Source organism: Rhinolophus hipposideros, assembly GCF_964194185.1.
Source record: "Rhinolophus hipposideros genome assembly, chromosome: 2".
Taxonomy (NCBI): domain Eukaryota; kingdom Metazoa; phylum Chordata; class Mammalia; order Chiroptera; family Rhinolophidae; genus Rhinolophus; species Rhinolophus hipposideros.
This window is the reverse complement of record NC_138048.1, coordinates 98,561,394-98,579,532: the sequence shown is the minus strand read 5'-3', so window position 1 is coordinate 98,579,532 and position 18,139 is coordinate 98,561,394. Positions and strand designations below refer to the sequence as shown.

At 33.0% G+C, this 18,139-nt stretch overlaps 2 protein-coding genes across 4 annotated transcripts; both read left to right on the top strand.

Moving 5' to 3' along the window:
- Nucleotides 1–265: 265 nt before the first annotated feature.
- On the top strand, nucleotides 266–448 carry LOC308508012 (uncharacterized protein; the record flags this gene model as incomplete). Its single annotated transcript, XM_081074168.1, has 1 exon — nucleotides 266–448. One exon carries the CDS (start codon nucleotides 266–268, stop codon nucleotides 446–448), a length of 183 nt encoding a protein of 60 aa, XP_080930294.1.
- Nucleotides 449–5,273: 4,825 nt separating this feature from the next.
- LOC308505436 (keratin-associated protein 19-5-like) lies at nucleotides 5,274–11,743 on the top strand (the record flags this gene model as incomplete). Of its 3 annotated transcripts, none has more annotated exons than XM_081067627.1 (2): nucleotides 5,274–5,415; nucleotides 11,667–11,743. In XM_081067627.1, 2 exons carry the CDS (start codon nucleotides 5,274–5,276, stop codon nucleotides 11,741–11,743), a joined length of 219 nt encoding a protein of 72 aa, XP_080923753.1. The 3 variants fall into 3 exon arrangements, with proteins under 3 accessions (XP_080923753.1, XP_080923752.1, XP_080923754.1); XM_081067626.1 differs by having other exon boundaries at nucleotides 5,274–5,418; nucleotides 11,610–11,743; XM_081067628.1 differs by lacking the exon at nucleotides 11,667–11,743 and having other exon boundaries at nucleotides 5,274–5,465.
- Between the last annotated feature and the right edge of the window lie 6,396 nt (nucleotides 11,744–18,139).

Sequence of the window (18,139 nt, the reverse complement as noted above, 5' to 3'; positions counted from 1 at the left end):
TGATACAATAACCTTTAAGGGCCATCCTGACTAGACAACAGAGTGATCTCAAACATTTTAATGAGTGTGAGTGCCTCTCTCTGAGTCAGGGAACAAAGAATTAATGAGTTATGTAGGTGTGACAGTAAAAAAGAAAAACACAAACAGGATGCACGTGACTTATTACATGCTCTGCTCAGGGTATATAAACATCCTTCTGCACAGGCTGACATTCACACTCACGATCTTGCCTTGAACAACAAACCAACTCACCATTCCTGACACCATGAGCTACTACGGCAGCTACTACGGAGGCCTGGGCTACGGCTATGGCGGCTTCGGCGGCCTGGGCTATGGCTATGGCGGCTACGGCTATGGCTGCTGTCGTCCCTCTTATTACGGAGGCTTCAGATATGGCTTCTCCCGTCCCTGTTGTTATGGGGGATATGGATTCTCCAGCTTCTACTAAAGTACTGACCCAGCAACTCAACATCTGAATTATAAGGGACTTCCAAATTTGAGCTCAATAATTGGACAACCAAGATCATGCTGAAGTTATTTGCCCAAAAGTATTTAGCATCTCAGAATTATGGATAATTTTTAATATGCCTATATCTTCATCATAATCCTAGAATCCTCTACTTTTCTTTTTATAACTGATTGTGTTATCTGTTCTCCTTCTAATAAAACATTAAATTTGAAAACACAGCAAGGTTTTTGTTTTGTTCAAGAAACTCAATTATGTGGAAATGATGATGGTTATATTCTACTCAATTGTCAATGTGGGAAGTTATCTCCTTGGCTAAAAATTTCAATACCTCACAAGCATGCACAGAGATCAAAAGATAGATATGAAGACTAATAATTCTAGACTGCAATGAAAAAAGTTTCAAAATGGTTAGTAAGTTAATATTTTTCAATATTTTGTTTTCATTTAAATAATACTCAGATTTAACTCAAAAACAAAAAAAATGGCATTTTAAAATATATGTTATATTTATTTACCAAATATGTGTTTTATTTAACTCAACTCACATTTCTCAATTCAGTCCTACTGCATAATGTGTCTTTCAATTTATTCAAAATTTGTTTATTTGGTATTTTTATTGTAAATACAAGCAAATGGTAATAGATCAAACCATATCATAGGCTTATTATGAAAGTAAACCATATTTCCAATAATTTTTATTTTGTATAATCTCATCCTGTGTATTTTACCCATGTGCACATTATTTCATTGGATATTTTTATCAAGCAGCTGATCTATAAACCGATAACGAATCGGGGTAAATTTATTTCATATGAGGTCATTTAACTCAAAACATTTTAACTAAATTTTTCTGTTAGCTTTCTTATATCTTACTGTATATTCATGACTTGACATGACATTTTTCTTCACCACCATCATCATACTCAAAAATTGTTTCCAATCCAACAAAGGAAAGAAACAAAAAGACGTAATTGTGAACTATTTAGCTTAAGCTGATGACAGAGCTGACTCTAAAGAGCTTTCTTATAAATCTAAATTTCAGTTAGATCTGAATTTCCACTGATAAAAATAGGCAGGACAAGGTATTTTTTGATGCAATAAAATAAAGACGTAAACAAATACCATTGTTTTTCCTAAAATCAAATGATATATTCAGGTGATAATATACAATTAAGATATTTTGTTTAAATAGGTCAAAATTGATCAAATATGTTTGATTCAGCCAAGTAACAGTCTCATAATCTAGCAGATCTAGAATAGATATTCAATGGGAGTAGTGCCATGCACCTCATATTGCAAAAAAAGAAATTTCAGAGAATTAATTGGCTTCTATAGAATTATATTGGGTTTAATGACAGAATCAGAACAAGAGCCATGGTTTTCTGCAACTACATGCCACAATGCAGCCTCCTTTTGGTGTATTTTCTCTCTTCATGCAGCCTAATAGAGTATCTTGAAAGTTCTCCTCAGCTTCCATGAATATAACTGATTTATGCAGGATATGAAGGCGGATTCCCTTTCTTAGAATTACCATTTCTATAACATTTATTGTTTTGATATAGATAATTGAAACTTAATTTCAATGTTAGCTTCATTGAAATTTCACCTGTATCTACATGCTTTCCCTCTCTATATCAATATATCTATGCATATCTGTATCAAAAAGTCAAAGTCTTCATTTGAAAGATACAAATTTATTTAGTCTACATAACGATAAATTTGCTTAGCTATCAATTGTCACCTAACTTTGAGTCAATCCAACTGATTGACTCAGTTGGCCATATAGAATCTCACTGTCCAGAGCAGACAAGGTATAGCTCCATTATTTCATACATAATCTGGTAATAGCTTTACAGTCTATGGATATGCCCGATAGTGCTAAAAATCAACATTTCCATTAATGTCATTAGGTGGAGTAGCATTGAATATGACACTCCTAGTATAATACATTAGTGTGTTTTATTACATCTTATTTCATGATTTCATTATTTTTTGTCTGAGTAAAGAAAGAACATTTGAATTTATAGCAGAAGTGTCCTTATTTCACAAAAAGTGATCATTGCCCAATAACAACAGAATGTATTTTCATTATTTCACACATCAACACAAGATGTGAATTTCATAATCAACTCCTTTTCTTTTGTAAAAAGTGAAAAACAGAATGACAGGGAAAGAACTGTCATAGTCTATGAGTTCACTAAATTAAAAATAAAAAAGAAATATACATTTCTTAATTTCCAAAAACAATTAGTATCCAAAAGATATTACTATTGTTCTGTTTTTTGATGCAGAAAAAAATTAATAAAATATATTTGGTTAATGTAGTTCACAACTTTTTGTTCTTAATCATATGTGTATATATATATAATAGGTAGATACATGTATGTATGTATATGCAGATATATATCATAGAGATATGTATGTATGTGTATGTGTGTATCTATTTCTGTGATATATATATATATATATATATCTCACTATTTTTTGAAAATACATAAATAAACAAGGTATATTTTATTATTAAGCTTTTTTAAAAATTATAAAATCTATTTATATTTATCTCATACGGACATAGGTATTTGCATCAGAAACAACAAAATTAGCCCTTATCACAGTCAAGCAATCTAGCAAATTTACTTAACCATTCATGAGATTCTTTCTTTTTCTTTTTTTAAAAAATTTATTGGGTGACAATTGTTAGTGAAATTACATAGATTTCAGGTGTACAATTCTGTATTACATCATCTATAAATCACATTGAGTGTTCACCACCCAGAGTCAGTTCTCATTCCATCACCATATACCTGATCCCCCTTACCCTCATCTCCCACCCCCCACCCCCCTTACCCTCTGGTAACCACTAAACTATTGTCTGTGTCTATGAGTTTTTGTTTCTCATTTGTTTGTCTTGTTCTTTTGTTGTTTTTGGTTTATATACCTTATATCAGTGAAATCATATGGTTCTCTGCTTTTTCTGTCTGACTTATTTCGCTTAGCATTATACTCTCAAGAAACTTATTAGATTTATTGGTGATTGTTTGTTTTCAAAATGACTCACTGAAGTTGAAATATCTTGCCATTTTTTTCAGAATGAAAAGTAAAGATGGAATAAATTTTGATAAAGGAGAATAAGAGATTTAACATCCAAGGCAAACATTGGATTTAGTATTCTTTTAAAACCTGAAAGCCTTTTGAGTCCACATTCAATCTTAAAGACTTACTATAAGTTGTGACAGGCAGAATTCATTCCTTCATTCACTCGACAAATATGTTTTGCTTTGCAGAGCAGTGAACAAATTCAGATGGGAAAATGTATTATCAAAAATACAGCTTACAAACTTCAAAACAAAACAAAACACAACAGTAACAACAAAATAAAACACTCAGTTACATGTTACAGTCATGTAAAGTAAACATAATGATAAAGACCCAAACCCAAGATATGGTCAGATTGTACTGGGGCTTTAAGTTGGACCACGGGCTTAAACTGGAGTTTGGTTTACTATCATCATCGAGTGAGCTGAGGAAATCCACAAAGTCTTGATCTAGTCCATGTAAAGCTATTATACTATGTATGACAGGACCAACTAATCTTCTTATTCTTGTTTTTGTCTCAGTCATTTCTCCACCGCACATTTAGTTCTGGAGAGTTTTAAGGCATGAGGACATTATGAGACACTGTTGAAAATATTATATGACCTTAAAAGTATAGAACTTTTTTGAAATTTAAGCCCTAATAAATAATAGCTTCTGAAAAAAAAATAATGTTTTCTGATTGCCTAAGAGAAAATAAAGGATTTGGAACACAAGACTGGTAAAGAACATATAAGGATAAAAATATCATGATAACATTAAAAATTTGAGTAGAGGGATGAAATATTATTTGGAAAAATGGATAAGAGCAAAAGACCTAACTGCTGTAAGTATGTATTGAGGATGAGTGCAGATTTAAAGAGAAGTGTGATAAAAGAAATGTATATGCATTATCAGGAAGAGTAGAGAAGGAAAAAAAATGGTAACTGTAAAGCAGGGCAACAAGATCATCTATGTTTTTAGATAATACTTTTCTATTCTGGAAAATAAGTTAATGATGTAAAGAAAATATTTTTGAACAGGTGTTCGGGTTGATTATGAGGGTGAGTTTGTTCTTTTGGATAGTCCCTCAGCTTTTAAAATAAATTTTACTATGTTAGTAAACCAGAAGGATATTTTACAAGAGGATATATAAATTCAAAATAGTGTTGTTTTTTTTTGTATGTGTGTATGTGTGTGTGTGTGTGTGTATTTTCAACTTGGGAAATACATTTGACATTTACATTTAAAATTTGATAGATTAAGAATTTTAAATTTGATCAATGTATTTGAATCTAGGTGGAACTAAGATACAACAACCCCAAAAAAGATATGGACATTAGAAATGGCAAAGTGTTTAATGAGTAATCTCCATCAAATAACAATAATTCAATATGATTAGTAATGAAGAATTTTATTTAACAAATTTTTATTTTGTAACTTTGAAGACAGATGCTTTTGTCATTAAAAAATAAGGAATGTAATGTGTTCAAGGGTGTTCTAACTAGGCAGCTATGCAAGCACAAAAATTTTAATGAGTCTGAGCCTCTCTTTGTGTCAGCAAACAAATTATGAGTTGCCGCGTGTAAAGGAATAATTTGGAATGATACAAAAGAATGGTCACATGTGTTATCACATGCTCTGCTCAGGGTATATAAGCATGTCCTACACATGCTGACATTCACACTCAGGATCTTGCCTTGAACAGCAAAGCACTACCACCACTGACACCATGAGCTACTACGGCAGCTACTACGGAGGCCTGGGCTACGGCTATGGCGGCTTCGGTGGCCTCGGCTACGGCTATGGCTGCGGATGTGGCAGCTTCCGCAGACTGGGCTATGGCTGTGGTTATGGAGGCTATGGCTATGGCTGTTGTCGTCCATGGTCCTATGGCGGATATGGATTCTCTGGCTTCTACTGAAGTCCTGCCCCAAGAGCCCAACATCTGAGGCTATGAGATGATTAGTCTAATTAACCAAAAATTGAACCAAACAAGATCACTGGGACCAAGCCAAGATCAAGAACATTTAGCCTCTTAGATTTTAAGAATATCCATCATCTAATATTTATTTACCTGTTATGTCTCCTCTATTTGTACTTTCATTACTGTGAAATTTTCCTGTTCCCTTTGCAATAAATTATTCTTATTCAAATGGTACACACAGTTTTAATTATTTGTTCATTTAATTTAATTGTTACTCTTCCTTTTCCTGGTGTATTTCCTTTTTGGAATCCTTTCAAAGAAACAGTCCTGATGTTTTGGTTATATGTCCCTACAATTATTATAGCACTATAAAAAATTTATAAGGACTACTTCACTTTACCCATTAATTACCTCGTTTTGCTTAGCAGTGTTTTTATTTCTTATTTAGAATATTCAACCTATTAATTTATAGTTTAGCTGGATCTGAAAAAAACAAACTAGTAAACAATATTTACTAAATGCTATTAAAATATTAGAATGCATTTTAAAGACTCAGGCTTGTTTACTAAACTTAAGAATAAATTTGTTCAGTCAGTTAGTAAAACTTACCCTTTTAGTCAATCTAATAGTAGTATATTATCTTTACATTGACATATATTCTTTACCAATCCTGTGTGTCATACATAGTATATTTGCTTTATATAGACTAGATCAAGTAATACTGCCATGGCTCCATTGGACAACAATACTACTTACTTTGACAGAGTACAACTATAACTATTCTATTTATTTATTAAATTTATTGGGGTGACATTGGTTAGTAAAATTATATAGGTTTCAAGTGTACATCTATATATTGCATTGTGTGTTCTCCACTCAAAGTCAGTTCTCCTTCCATTACCATATATTTGATCCCCTTTATCCTTTTCTACCTCCCTTCTCTCCCGTTACCCTCAGGTAACCACTAAACTGTTGTCTGTGTCTATGAGTTTTTATTTGTTTGCTTGTCTTGTTCATTTGTTGCTTTCAGTTTTATATCCCACATATGAGTGAAACCATATGGTTCTATTTTAAATAGTTAATTGCATTTCTCCATAATTTGAGGAAAAGCCTCAAAGAAGAATAATAATCAATATACTTGGAGAAAGTGTTGGACACTCCTAGTGTAAAGCAGTATTAGCATGTAATAGAATTTGAAATTACTGCTTTTATAGATGTCTGTTGAATATAAAGGAAAAACTGAATCATATCTTTACTTCCAGGAAAAAAACTATTGCTTATCTTAGGGAGAACACGTCACAACAGGTTCATCAACTCCAAAACTGATGTATATCTGGCAGACTTAAATAGGCAGAATGAATGAAAGGCAGAATGAAACCAGTTTGGTTTATTTGTAATTTTATGTCTTCAGCTTGGCTTAATGAAAATGAAATACTCAAATTATCAACTGTCTTTTATTTTTAGAAGGGTCAATTAAAATGGAACAAGTTCTGAAGAAAGAAGACAAAAGTAACTAAATAATGTGTGAGATAGTAAAATGTCTTAATTAGAACAAAAAAATTAAACATAGAAGAAAAGATGTATAAATTGGATTTTATCGTATTACAATGTTCTTTTTATATATAAATAGCATCTTAAAGTTGAAAAAAATACCAAACCAAGTACTGGGTGAAAATATTTTCATTACATAAATCTGACAAAACACTAGTACCCACAAATGTAAAGAGCTCGTGTTAATCAATAAAAGTACTGATCAAACACACTCCATTAAAAATGGACAAAATACATGAGCAGACACTTCAAAGAGAAGGATGACCTATAAACATATAAGTGGCCTATAAATATATGTAAAGGATCCAATGTCATTGTCAAACCAAATTAAAACAATACTCAGATAACAGTAATACCTAGAAGAATGATTAAGGAGTCTGAAATGACCAATGTGATTAAGGACCTGGAACAACTGGAACTCTCATAGATTGCTGCTGGTACTGTAAATTTAACAAGTGTATTGGAAAATTGTTTGGCAGAATCTACTGAAGATATATTTGCAATTCATGGCCTATGTATAATGTATACCAAAGGCAAAGCATACCTAAATCTACAACAAAAGATCTCTATTAAAAGACACACATCAGTGTTATTTATACACATTAGCCAAAAATAAAAAAAGAGGAAGAAAGAGAGAGAGAGAGAGAGAGAGAGAGAGAGAGAGAGAGAAGAAAGAAAGAAAGAAAGAAAGAAAGAAAGAAAGAAAGAAAGAAAGAAAGAAAGAAAGAAAGAAAGAAAGAAAGAAAGAAAGAAAGAAAGAAAGAAAGAAAGGAAGAAAAACTCCAAAGGCAAGGGAAATAAAAGCTAAAATAAATGAATGGGACTAAATCAAACTTGAAAGCTTCTGCACGGCAAAGGAACCGCAGACAAAATAAAGAGGCAACCAACCGAATGGGAGAAGATTTTTGCAACCAACCGAATGGGAGAAGATTTTTGCAAACAACTTCTCCGATAACTGGCTAATATCGAAAATATACAAAGAACTCATACAACTCAACAACAAAAAAACAAACAACCCAATTAAAAAATGGACAGAGGACCTGAAGAGACATTTCTCCAAAGAGGACATACAAATGGCAAATACACATATGAAAAAATGCTCAATATCACTAATCATCAGAGAAATGCAAATAAAAACCACAATGAGATATTACCTCACCCCGGCTAGACATCAACAAGACAAATAGTCACAAGTGTTGGAGAGGCTGTGGAGAAAAAGGAACCCTCATACACTGTTGGTGGGAATGCAGATTGGTGCAGCCGTTATGGAAGGCAGTGTGGAGGTTCCTTAAAAAACTACTAATAGGGCCGGCCCTCTGGCTCAGGCAGTTAGAGCTCCATGCTCCTGGCTCCGAGGGCTGCTGGTTCGATTCCCACATGGGCCAGTGGGCTCTCAACCACAAAGTTGTTGGTTCAATTCCTTGAGTCCCACAAGGGACTGCAAGGGATTGCAACTAAAGGGATTGCAACTAAAATTGAACACGGCACCTTGAGCTGAGCTGCTGCTGAGCTCCCCGATGGCTCAGTTGGTTGGAGCGTATCCTCTCAACCACAAGCTTGCTGGTTCCACTCCCACAAGGGATGGTGTGCTACTCCACTCCCCCCACCCCCCTGCAACTAGCAACGGCAACTGGATCTGGAGCTGGCTGCGCCCTCCACAACTAAGACTGAACGGACAACAACTTGAAGCTGAACGGCACCCTTCACAACTAGGACTGAAAGGACAACAGCTTGACTTGGAAAAAAGTCCCGGAAGTACACACTGTTCCCAATAAAGTCCTGTTCTCCTTCCCCAATAAAATCTTTAAAAACAACAACAACAAAAATAAAAACTACGAATAGAATTACCATATGACCCAGCAATCCTTCTCCTGGGCACTACCCAAAAAATCTGAAAACATTTATCCATAAAGACAAGTGTGGTCCAACATTCTTTGCAGCTTTATTTACAGTGGCCAAGACATGGAAACAACCAAAATGTCCTTCAATAGATGAATGGATAAAGAAGTTGTGGTATATATACACAATGGAATACTATTCGGTGGTAAGAAATGATGAAATAGGACCGTTTGTGACAAAATGGATGGTTCTTGAGATTATAATGCTAAGCGAAATAAGTCAGATAGAAAAAGTAGAGAACCCTATGATTTCACTGATATGTGGTATATAAACCAAAAACAACAAAAGAAGAAGAAAAACAAATGAGAAACAAAAACTCATAGACACAGACAATAGTTTAGTGGTTACCAGAGGGTAAGGGGGTGGGGGAGGGAGATGAGGGTAAAGGGGATCAAACATAGGGTGATGGAATGAGAACTGACTCTGGGTGGTGAACACACACTGGGATTTATAGATGATGTATTACAGAATTGTATACCTGAAATCTACGTAACTTTACTAACAATTGTCACCCCAGTAAATTTTAATTAAAAAAAGGAAGAAGAGAGAGGGAAAGAGAGAAAGAAAAAAGAAACTGCTCAAATATCGATTTTACTAGAGTAGGCTCTTTTCTTGCAATGAACACAACAAACTAATGCTATGAGCAACAACAAAGATGTGTCTTACAGCAGCAGGGATGTACAGAGGAAAGTGTTGGTATCTGGTCTGATTCCATTCATGTGGCATATAGAACAGGCAAACGTCTAGGGAATAATGCTAATGGATAGGGTCAAGAGAAAAACTGGGGGAACTTGAACATGATTGATCTAGGTGATCTGGGAATACATGCAAATTATCATTAGCTTTTACACTGAAAATGTGTGCATTTCACAATATGCTTTGAACTACAACAAATAAATGAAACAATGGGTTGTATATTTCTTTAAAACAAGAAAGCAATTTGAGCCAGCTCCTCCTTTAAATTCTTAGATGCACTTATAGTGTTATCCATGTCAACAAAAGATGTGATCCTTATAGGTAAAGATCTTGAAATACATTCATCCAGCCAACTCTTCTTTATTTATTGAGTTTCTACTGCCGGCTAGTCATTGAACAGCAATCATGTAAGTCCAGTTGGGAAAATGCATCATTTGATAACTGCTTATAAACTCAACGAAAGATCAACAGTACATTTGAACTCATAAAAAGCCAACAAGAATTTAGATGCTTAATTCAAGTTAAGAGCATATCTGGAGGGACTGGACAGGATTCCAGTCAGTCTTGGTATGGATGATTTAATTCATGGAGTAAGCTCCTTTAGGTCATGAAGGAATTTCTGTCTTCAATTAGTATTTTTCTCCACCCTCCCTTTTTATATTATATACACAGTTTGTCTTTTGTTTGTTTTGTTTTTTGTTTTTTGTTTTTTTTTTTGAGATTCTGAAGCTATTTCCAGTGTTAACAGCCTCTTATGAAATTTTCCTGGGTTTTTGGAGATGGCATATACTCAACATCAAAGATCTTAACAAATATTTAACGTTTTAGTAGAGGCTAGTTAGCTATTTTCTGAAAGGAAAAAAGAAATGAACTCATTGGTCAAAGAGAATACCAAGGCAAAAATATTGTGGTAATAGTGAAGATATGTATGGAAGAATTTAAGTAAGGATTGGATAAAAATGTATGGGATCAAAAGAGAAATTGTATGTGTTTCACTATTTCACCTACTCCCAATCCTAAAGCATATTGGGAGGAACTGAGGCAAAGTGATGTTTGAAAATAGATTAAATAAGAGGGCCAATATATGGATTAGAGGGAAGGGAGGAAATGGTGTGTATAATGACAGTGAAGCAGATGTAATCTCCATTTTTGGTAGTACTTTAAACAGATGATATGCCAGAAAGGGAGTCAGGATGTGAAAAAAGAATTTCGAAGAGTTTTTAAGACTGCTTATAAAGTAGATTTTTAATTACTGTAATTTTCCTTTGCTATCTGAACAATATAACCCGATGTTATTAATCCAAATATTTTTATTTTGCAAACTAGTATGCAAAATGAAAATAAAAGAATATTGTTTGTGATAGCTAATACTATGAAATAACAGAAAAAGCATGGTTCTATTTCAACTTTCTTCCCCCCCTGAAGTTCCATATTACTTTTCACAGCAGGTGAGCTGATGCTTCCTGGTTTTCAAAAAATTCTTTAGCTTTGAAAAGAGACTTCACCATGCAGTATTTGAAAGTATATGATAAACTGTAAACTTGATTTAACCAATTTCTTTCATTTAATGGTAAGTGAAGAATAATAATTCAAGGAAAGCCAGAGATAAAGCAATAATTTTAAAACACAACACTATCAAATGTGTTTTGCAATATACTATGCTATGAAGAACTTTAATTAGTCTAACATGTCCAGATTTTGAAGACACAGCAATTTCTTCTCATAAAAGAGATGCAGTATGTTTGAGAGGCACCATGGCTAGTCAACAATGCGACTCAAACACTTTAACGAGCAGGAGGGTCACCACTGATATTAGGATTGTGTCAACTAAAGGTAACACATAGAATGAGGCAACACAAAAATAGGTGGCCTGTGCTTTAATCACATGGTCTGAAGAGGGTATAAAAGTATACCAGAACAGAGGCTGACATTCACCCTCAGGATCTTGAACAGTAAAGCAAATCACCCCCACTGACTTCATGAGTTACTACGGAGGCCTGGGCTATGGCTGTGGTTGTGGATACGGCAGCTTCCGCAGACTGGGTTATGGCTGTGGCTATGGAGGCCACGGATATGGCTGCTGCCGTCCATCATGCTCTGGGGGATATGGATTCTCCCGCTTCTACTAAACTACTGTCCCAGGAGCTCAACATCTGAAATTATAAGAAACTTCCCAGATGTGAGCTCGATATTTGGATAATCAAGATCATGCAGAAGATATTTGCACAAAAGTATTTAGCATCTCAGAATTATGGATAATTTTTCCATATGCCTGTATCTCCATCATAATCCTAGAATCCTCTCCTTTCCCTTTTATAATTGATCATGTTATCTGTTCACCTTCCAATAAAACATTAAATTTGAAAACACAACAGGGTTGTTGTTTTGTTTAAGAAACTCAGTTATGTGGAAATGACGATGGTTATAGTCTACTCAATTGTCAATGTGGGAAGTTATCTCCTTGGCTAAGAAACTGTTATTTTCAATATCTCACAAGCATGCACAGAGATCGAAAGAAAGGTATGAAAATTAATAATTCTGGACTGAGATGAAAAAATGGTTTCAAATGGTTAGTGATTTAATATTTTTCAATCTCTTGCTTTTATTTAGATAATACTCAGATTTAACTCAACAAAAAAAGACATGGTAATTTAACATATCTATATATTTACTTAGCAAATATGTGTTTTATTTAACTCAACTCACATTTCTCAATTCAGTCCTACTGCATAATGTATTTTTCCATTTATTCAAAATTTGTTTATTTGGTATTTTTATTGTAAGTACAAGCAAATGGTAATAGATCAAACCATATCATAGGCTTATTATGAAAGTAAACCACATTTCCAATAATTTTTATTTTTTATAATCTCATCCTGTGTATTATACCCATATGCACATTATTTCACTAGACATTTTCATCAAGCAGCAGATCTATAAGTCAGTAATGAATTGGAGTAAATTTGTTTCATATGAGGTCATTTAACTCAAATTTTAACTAAAATTTTTCTGCTAGCTTTCTTATATCTTACTGTATATTCAGGATTTGACATGACATTTTTGTTTACCACCATCATCATAATCAAAAATTGTTTCCAACCCAACACAGGAAAGAAACAATAAAACAGAACTGTGAACTGTTTAGCTTAAGCTGATGACAAACAGAGCTGACTCCAAAGAACTTTCTTCTGAGTCTAAATTTCAGTTAAATCTGAATTTCCTCTGATAAAAATGGGCAGGACAAGGTATTTTATGAAATTAAAAAAAATACAAACAAATATCAATATATTTTCCTAAAATCAAATGATATATTCAGGTGATAATATTCAATTAATATAATTTGCTTAAATTGGTCACAATTTGTTAAATATGTTTAATTCAGTCAAATAATAGTATCGTACATTTGCAGATCTAGTACAGATATTAAATTGCAGCAGTGCCATGCACTTCATATTGCAGAAAAAGAAATCTCAGAGAATTAATTGGCTTCTATAGAATTATATTGGCTTTAGTAACAGAATCAGAACCAGAGCCAAGGTTTTCTGACAGTACATGCCGCAATGCAGCCTCTTTTCAGTGTATTTTTCTCCCTACTTCAGCCTAATAGAGTATGTTGAACATTCTCATCAGCTTCCTTAAATATAATTGATTTATGGGGAATGTGAAGGAGCATTCCCTTTTTTAGATAGATTCACCATTTCTACAACATTTATTGTTATGAAATAGAAACTTTTAATTTCAATGTTAGTTTTATCTAAATTTCACCTGTATATTTCTGAATTTCTCTCTCTCTCTATATATATATACATATATATGTATATATCAAAAGCTCAAACTCTACATTTGAAAGCTACAGGTTTATTTATTCTACATAATAACAAATTGCTGAGCCATCAGTTATCATTTCATAAAAAACTATTATTTGATCAACAGAAAAATATATTTTCATTATTTCATACATCAACTTGAGATCTGAATATCATAATCAAGTCATTGTCTTCTTGCAGAAAGCTCTCAAAAACATAATGACAAAGAATAGTCGAGTTTTTGAGTTCACTAATTTAAGAAAAAAATACACTTCTTAATTTCCAAAAATGATTAATGTCCAAAGGATATCATTGTTAAATTTTTTCAACACAGAAAATAATCAATATAAATATTTGGCTCATGCATTTCACAACTTAGTGCTTTCAATCTTACATATGTATGTATTTTGTATATGTAGTTATCTGTATATATATATATATATATTTATATATAGTATATGTAGTTACATATACATATATTGTATATGTAGTTATCTATATATATATGTGTCACAACAATATGTACGTATATGTGTGTATATATCTAACTGTGATATATATATTTTACTATTTCTTCTTTGAAAATAAATAAATCAGTATATTTCATTATGAATCTTTTTTTAAAAATGGTAAAATTTATTTGTTTTTATGTCATGTGGACATAGGTGTTTGTATCAGAAACAACATAAATTAGCCCTTATGACAGTCAAACAATCTAGCAGATTTATGTGACGATTCATGAGATTCTTACATTTGTTAGATTTATTTGTGATTGTTTGGTTTCAATATGACTCATTGATCTTGAGATTATCAAGCTAAGTAAAATAAATGAGACAGAAAAAAGTCAAGAACCAAATGATTTCACTCATATGGGGGAAGCAACAAATGAACGAGAAAAAAAAAAAAAGCAAAAACTCATAGACAGACAATAATTTAGTGGTTACCAGAGGGTGAGTTGGGAAGGAAAGAGGTAGAAAAGGGTAATGGGGGTAAATATGTGGTGATGGAAGGAGATTTAACTTGGGTGGTAAACACACCATGCAATATATAGATAATGGATTATAGAATTGTACACTTGAAACATATATAATTTTACTAATCAATGTCACCCCAATAAATTTAATCAAAAAATAAATAAAATGACAATTTGAAACAGTATGATAAACACTCATATACCCTCCAAAAATATGTATGTATATGGCTCATTGAGAATGAAAAAATTTGCCAACTTTTTTTTTCAGAATAAAATATAAAGAAGTGTAAAGATGGAATAAATTTTGATAAATGAGGAAAAGAGATTTAACAGCCAAGGCAAATATTGGGTTAAATATTTCTTTAAAATCTGAAAGCCTTTGAGTCCTTATTCCTTCTTAGAGCTTACTATAAGTTGTGGCAAGCCAAATTCATTCTTTCATTAATTCAACAAATATGTTTTGTTTGGAAGGACAGTGGATAAATTCAGTTGGGAAATGTATTATCAAAAATATTACTTATAACATTCAAAAATGAAATGAAACAAAAAAATAACAGCAGCAAAACAAAACTCTCAGTTACATGTTTAAGTCATGTAAAGTAAACAAAAGTGTAAAGACCCAAACCCAAGATATGCTCACATTCCAGTAGGTCTTAATCTTGGGTTTCCTTTACTATCTTTTCAGAGTGAGCCAAAGAAATCCACAAAGACTGGCCAACTAACCTTCATATCTTTGTTTTTTGTCTCAGTCATTTCCCACTGCACATTTATTTTGCAGATTTTGAAGGCATCAAGAGTATAGGGGACTCTTAAAAATATCACATACTCTTAAGAGTACACCATCAAATTTTAAAAACTTAATGAATTAGACTATCTTATTTAAAATATTTGCTGATTGCCTAAGAGAAAATGTGTGAGTCATCAAAAATTGGTAAAGAAAATGTAAGGAAAAAAATATCATGCTAAAATGAAAAATATGAGTAGAAGGATGAAATAATGTTTCGGGAAAAAAATGGATAGGAGCAAAAGACCTAGCTGGTGGAACTATGCATTGGAAATAGTGCAGAATGAAGTCTTAAAGAGAGGTTTGATAAATGATGTATGCATTTGCAGGGAGAGTAGAGAAGGAAGAAAAATGGTAACTGTAAAGCAGGGTGCCAAGATCATCTATATTTTTAGATCATACTTTTCTATTCTGGAAAATAGGTTAATGATTTAAAGAAAATATTTTTGAACAGGTGTTCAGATTGGTTATGAGTGTGAGTTTGTCCTTTAGTTGTTAAAATAAATTTTCCTATGTTGATAAACCTGAAGGATACTTTGCAAAAGGATATATAACTTCAAAATAGTTTTCTTGTGTGTATGTGTGTGTGTGTGTGTGTGTGTGTGTGTGTGTGTGTATTTTCAGCTTAAGAAAGAAATTTGACATTTAAAGAATTTGATAGATTTCAGAATTTTAAACTTGATCAGTGTACTTAAATCTAGGGGAAGTAAGACAGTAACCCAAAGAAAGATATGAACATTAAAAATTACAAAATATTTAATGAGAGGACACCATCAAATTTTAATGATGCAATATGCTTAGCAATGAAAAATTCTGTTTGGGGCATTTTTATTTTGTAACTTTGAAGACAGATTTTTTTCTCATTAAGAAAATGTAATGAGTTCAAGGGTGTTCTAACTAGGCAGCTATGCAAGCACAACAATTTTAATGAGTCTGAGCCTCTCTTTGTGTCAGCAAACAAATTAATGAGTTGCCGCGTGTAAAGGAATAATTTGGAATGATACAAAAGAATGGTCACATGTGTTATCACATGCTCTGCTCAGGGTATATAAGCATCTCCTACACATGCTGACATTCACACTCAGGATCTTGCCTTGAACAGCAAAGCACTACCACTACTGACACCATGAGCTACTACGGCAGCTACTACGGAGGCCTGGGCTACGGCTATGGCGGCTACGGCTATGGCTGGGGCCGCCCCTCCTGTTATGGAGGCTTCGGATACGGCTGGGGCCGCCCATGGTCCTATGGAAGATACAGATTCTCTGGCTTCTACTAAACTTCTCTCGTAACCTGACATCCGTTGCCATGAGTGGATTTGCCAAAACATTCTTCTGTCAGCGGACTGAGTTACCCTAGGCCTTTTATCAAAAGAACTCTCAGAATTCCAGAGAATTTACTATTTATAAGCATATCTATATCATGTCTCCTCGTATCATCAACTTGAGCAGTAACAAATAATTTATGCTGAATACCTAATAAATGACCTAATTTGATGTAGAAAATATGGCCTTTATTTTTTGGTTCATGTAACTCAAGTATGTGTACATTCTTATATGTAAGTTTTACCCTTTGTCAATTAGAAATACAATACACACACGGTTATATACACATGTGTACATACATATATACATATAATTATATTGAAAAAATTGTAGCTTGAGAATTAGTAACTCAAAACAATAGACTGTTACTCCCTTTCTTCATTTTAGTTATATAACATTCAAAATTGAATTTCACAGCAAATATCAACTATGGAGTTATAAATATGTACGTATTTAAGAAATATAATTATTTTACATAGTTCATATTATCTACTTATATTACTTAATGGAGTTCAAAATTTTGATTGTCTCCTTTTATATTTTTTCATAAAAACAGGTAGTGTTAGATATACCTACTGTGGTTGCTAGACATTCATATCATTAAAACAGCAATCATAGCCAACGTTTTTTCCACACATCTTATAATCCATGTTCATAAATTTTTAGAGAAAGTAAGCTCTGTTTTTCCATGAATCTTTGAATTATATATTACCTTCCTTATTCATAATTTTCTGGGTTTTTTTTTTAGTGTGTTATGCATATAAAGTAAGAGTGACTTAAAGTCATTAATTAACTTGATGCTAAAATATAATCTTTGGTCATTCAACTCATTCATCTCACTTGTCCTCTTAAGGCAACACTGTTACGCTTTTCTTCAGCATTCTCTTTCTCCTCCTTATCAGATTGAAGTAAGGACATCAGGTAAAACAATAAACAAACAAAAATATTATCTGAAGCAAAATATCGTGGGGCTTCAAGTGACTAAAAATACCACTTAATTTTTTTTTTTAATTATATAAAGCTGAGTTTCAGTAAAATAGTATCCCTTTAAAAATAACCACTTTATTGGCAGTATAGGAAAGAAGGAATTGAAAAATAACTGCAACAATATTGTTTTTCTAAAACTGCATGATATCTAAAGGTAATGATATCATCATAGTGATATCTGGTATAAACTGGGTAAATGAAATAAAACAAGGGGAAAAATGAAATCATAGAATTAAATACCTGAAAGGGTACATTAAAACTCTGTAATGCTACTATGGCAGACAGGGAGGAACCTAGCGAGGTCTGTTTGTTTGACTCCCTTCTGTGTCCCATTGTTTCTGGGTGGCCAGGAAGGAATTTGTTCACCAAATGTTTGCTTCTTCTTGTCTACATGTGAACTGCCTAACTTCCCTTTGAAGTTCAAATCACTAGTTCTTCCTCTTTAGATCAGAATGGCATATAAACCTCAACTGCCTGATTTGTCCAGGTCCCATATTCTTACAGGACCTCTGTATGTACCTATGTAATGAAATATGATTTTCACCTGTTAATCTGCCTCATGTCAATTTGATTCTTAGATAAGCCAGAAGAACTAAAATAAAAAAGAGGGGGAAATTCCCCTCCCCAACATGGTCGACCACAAAAACAAA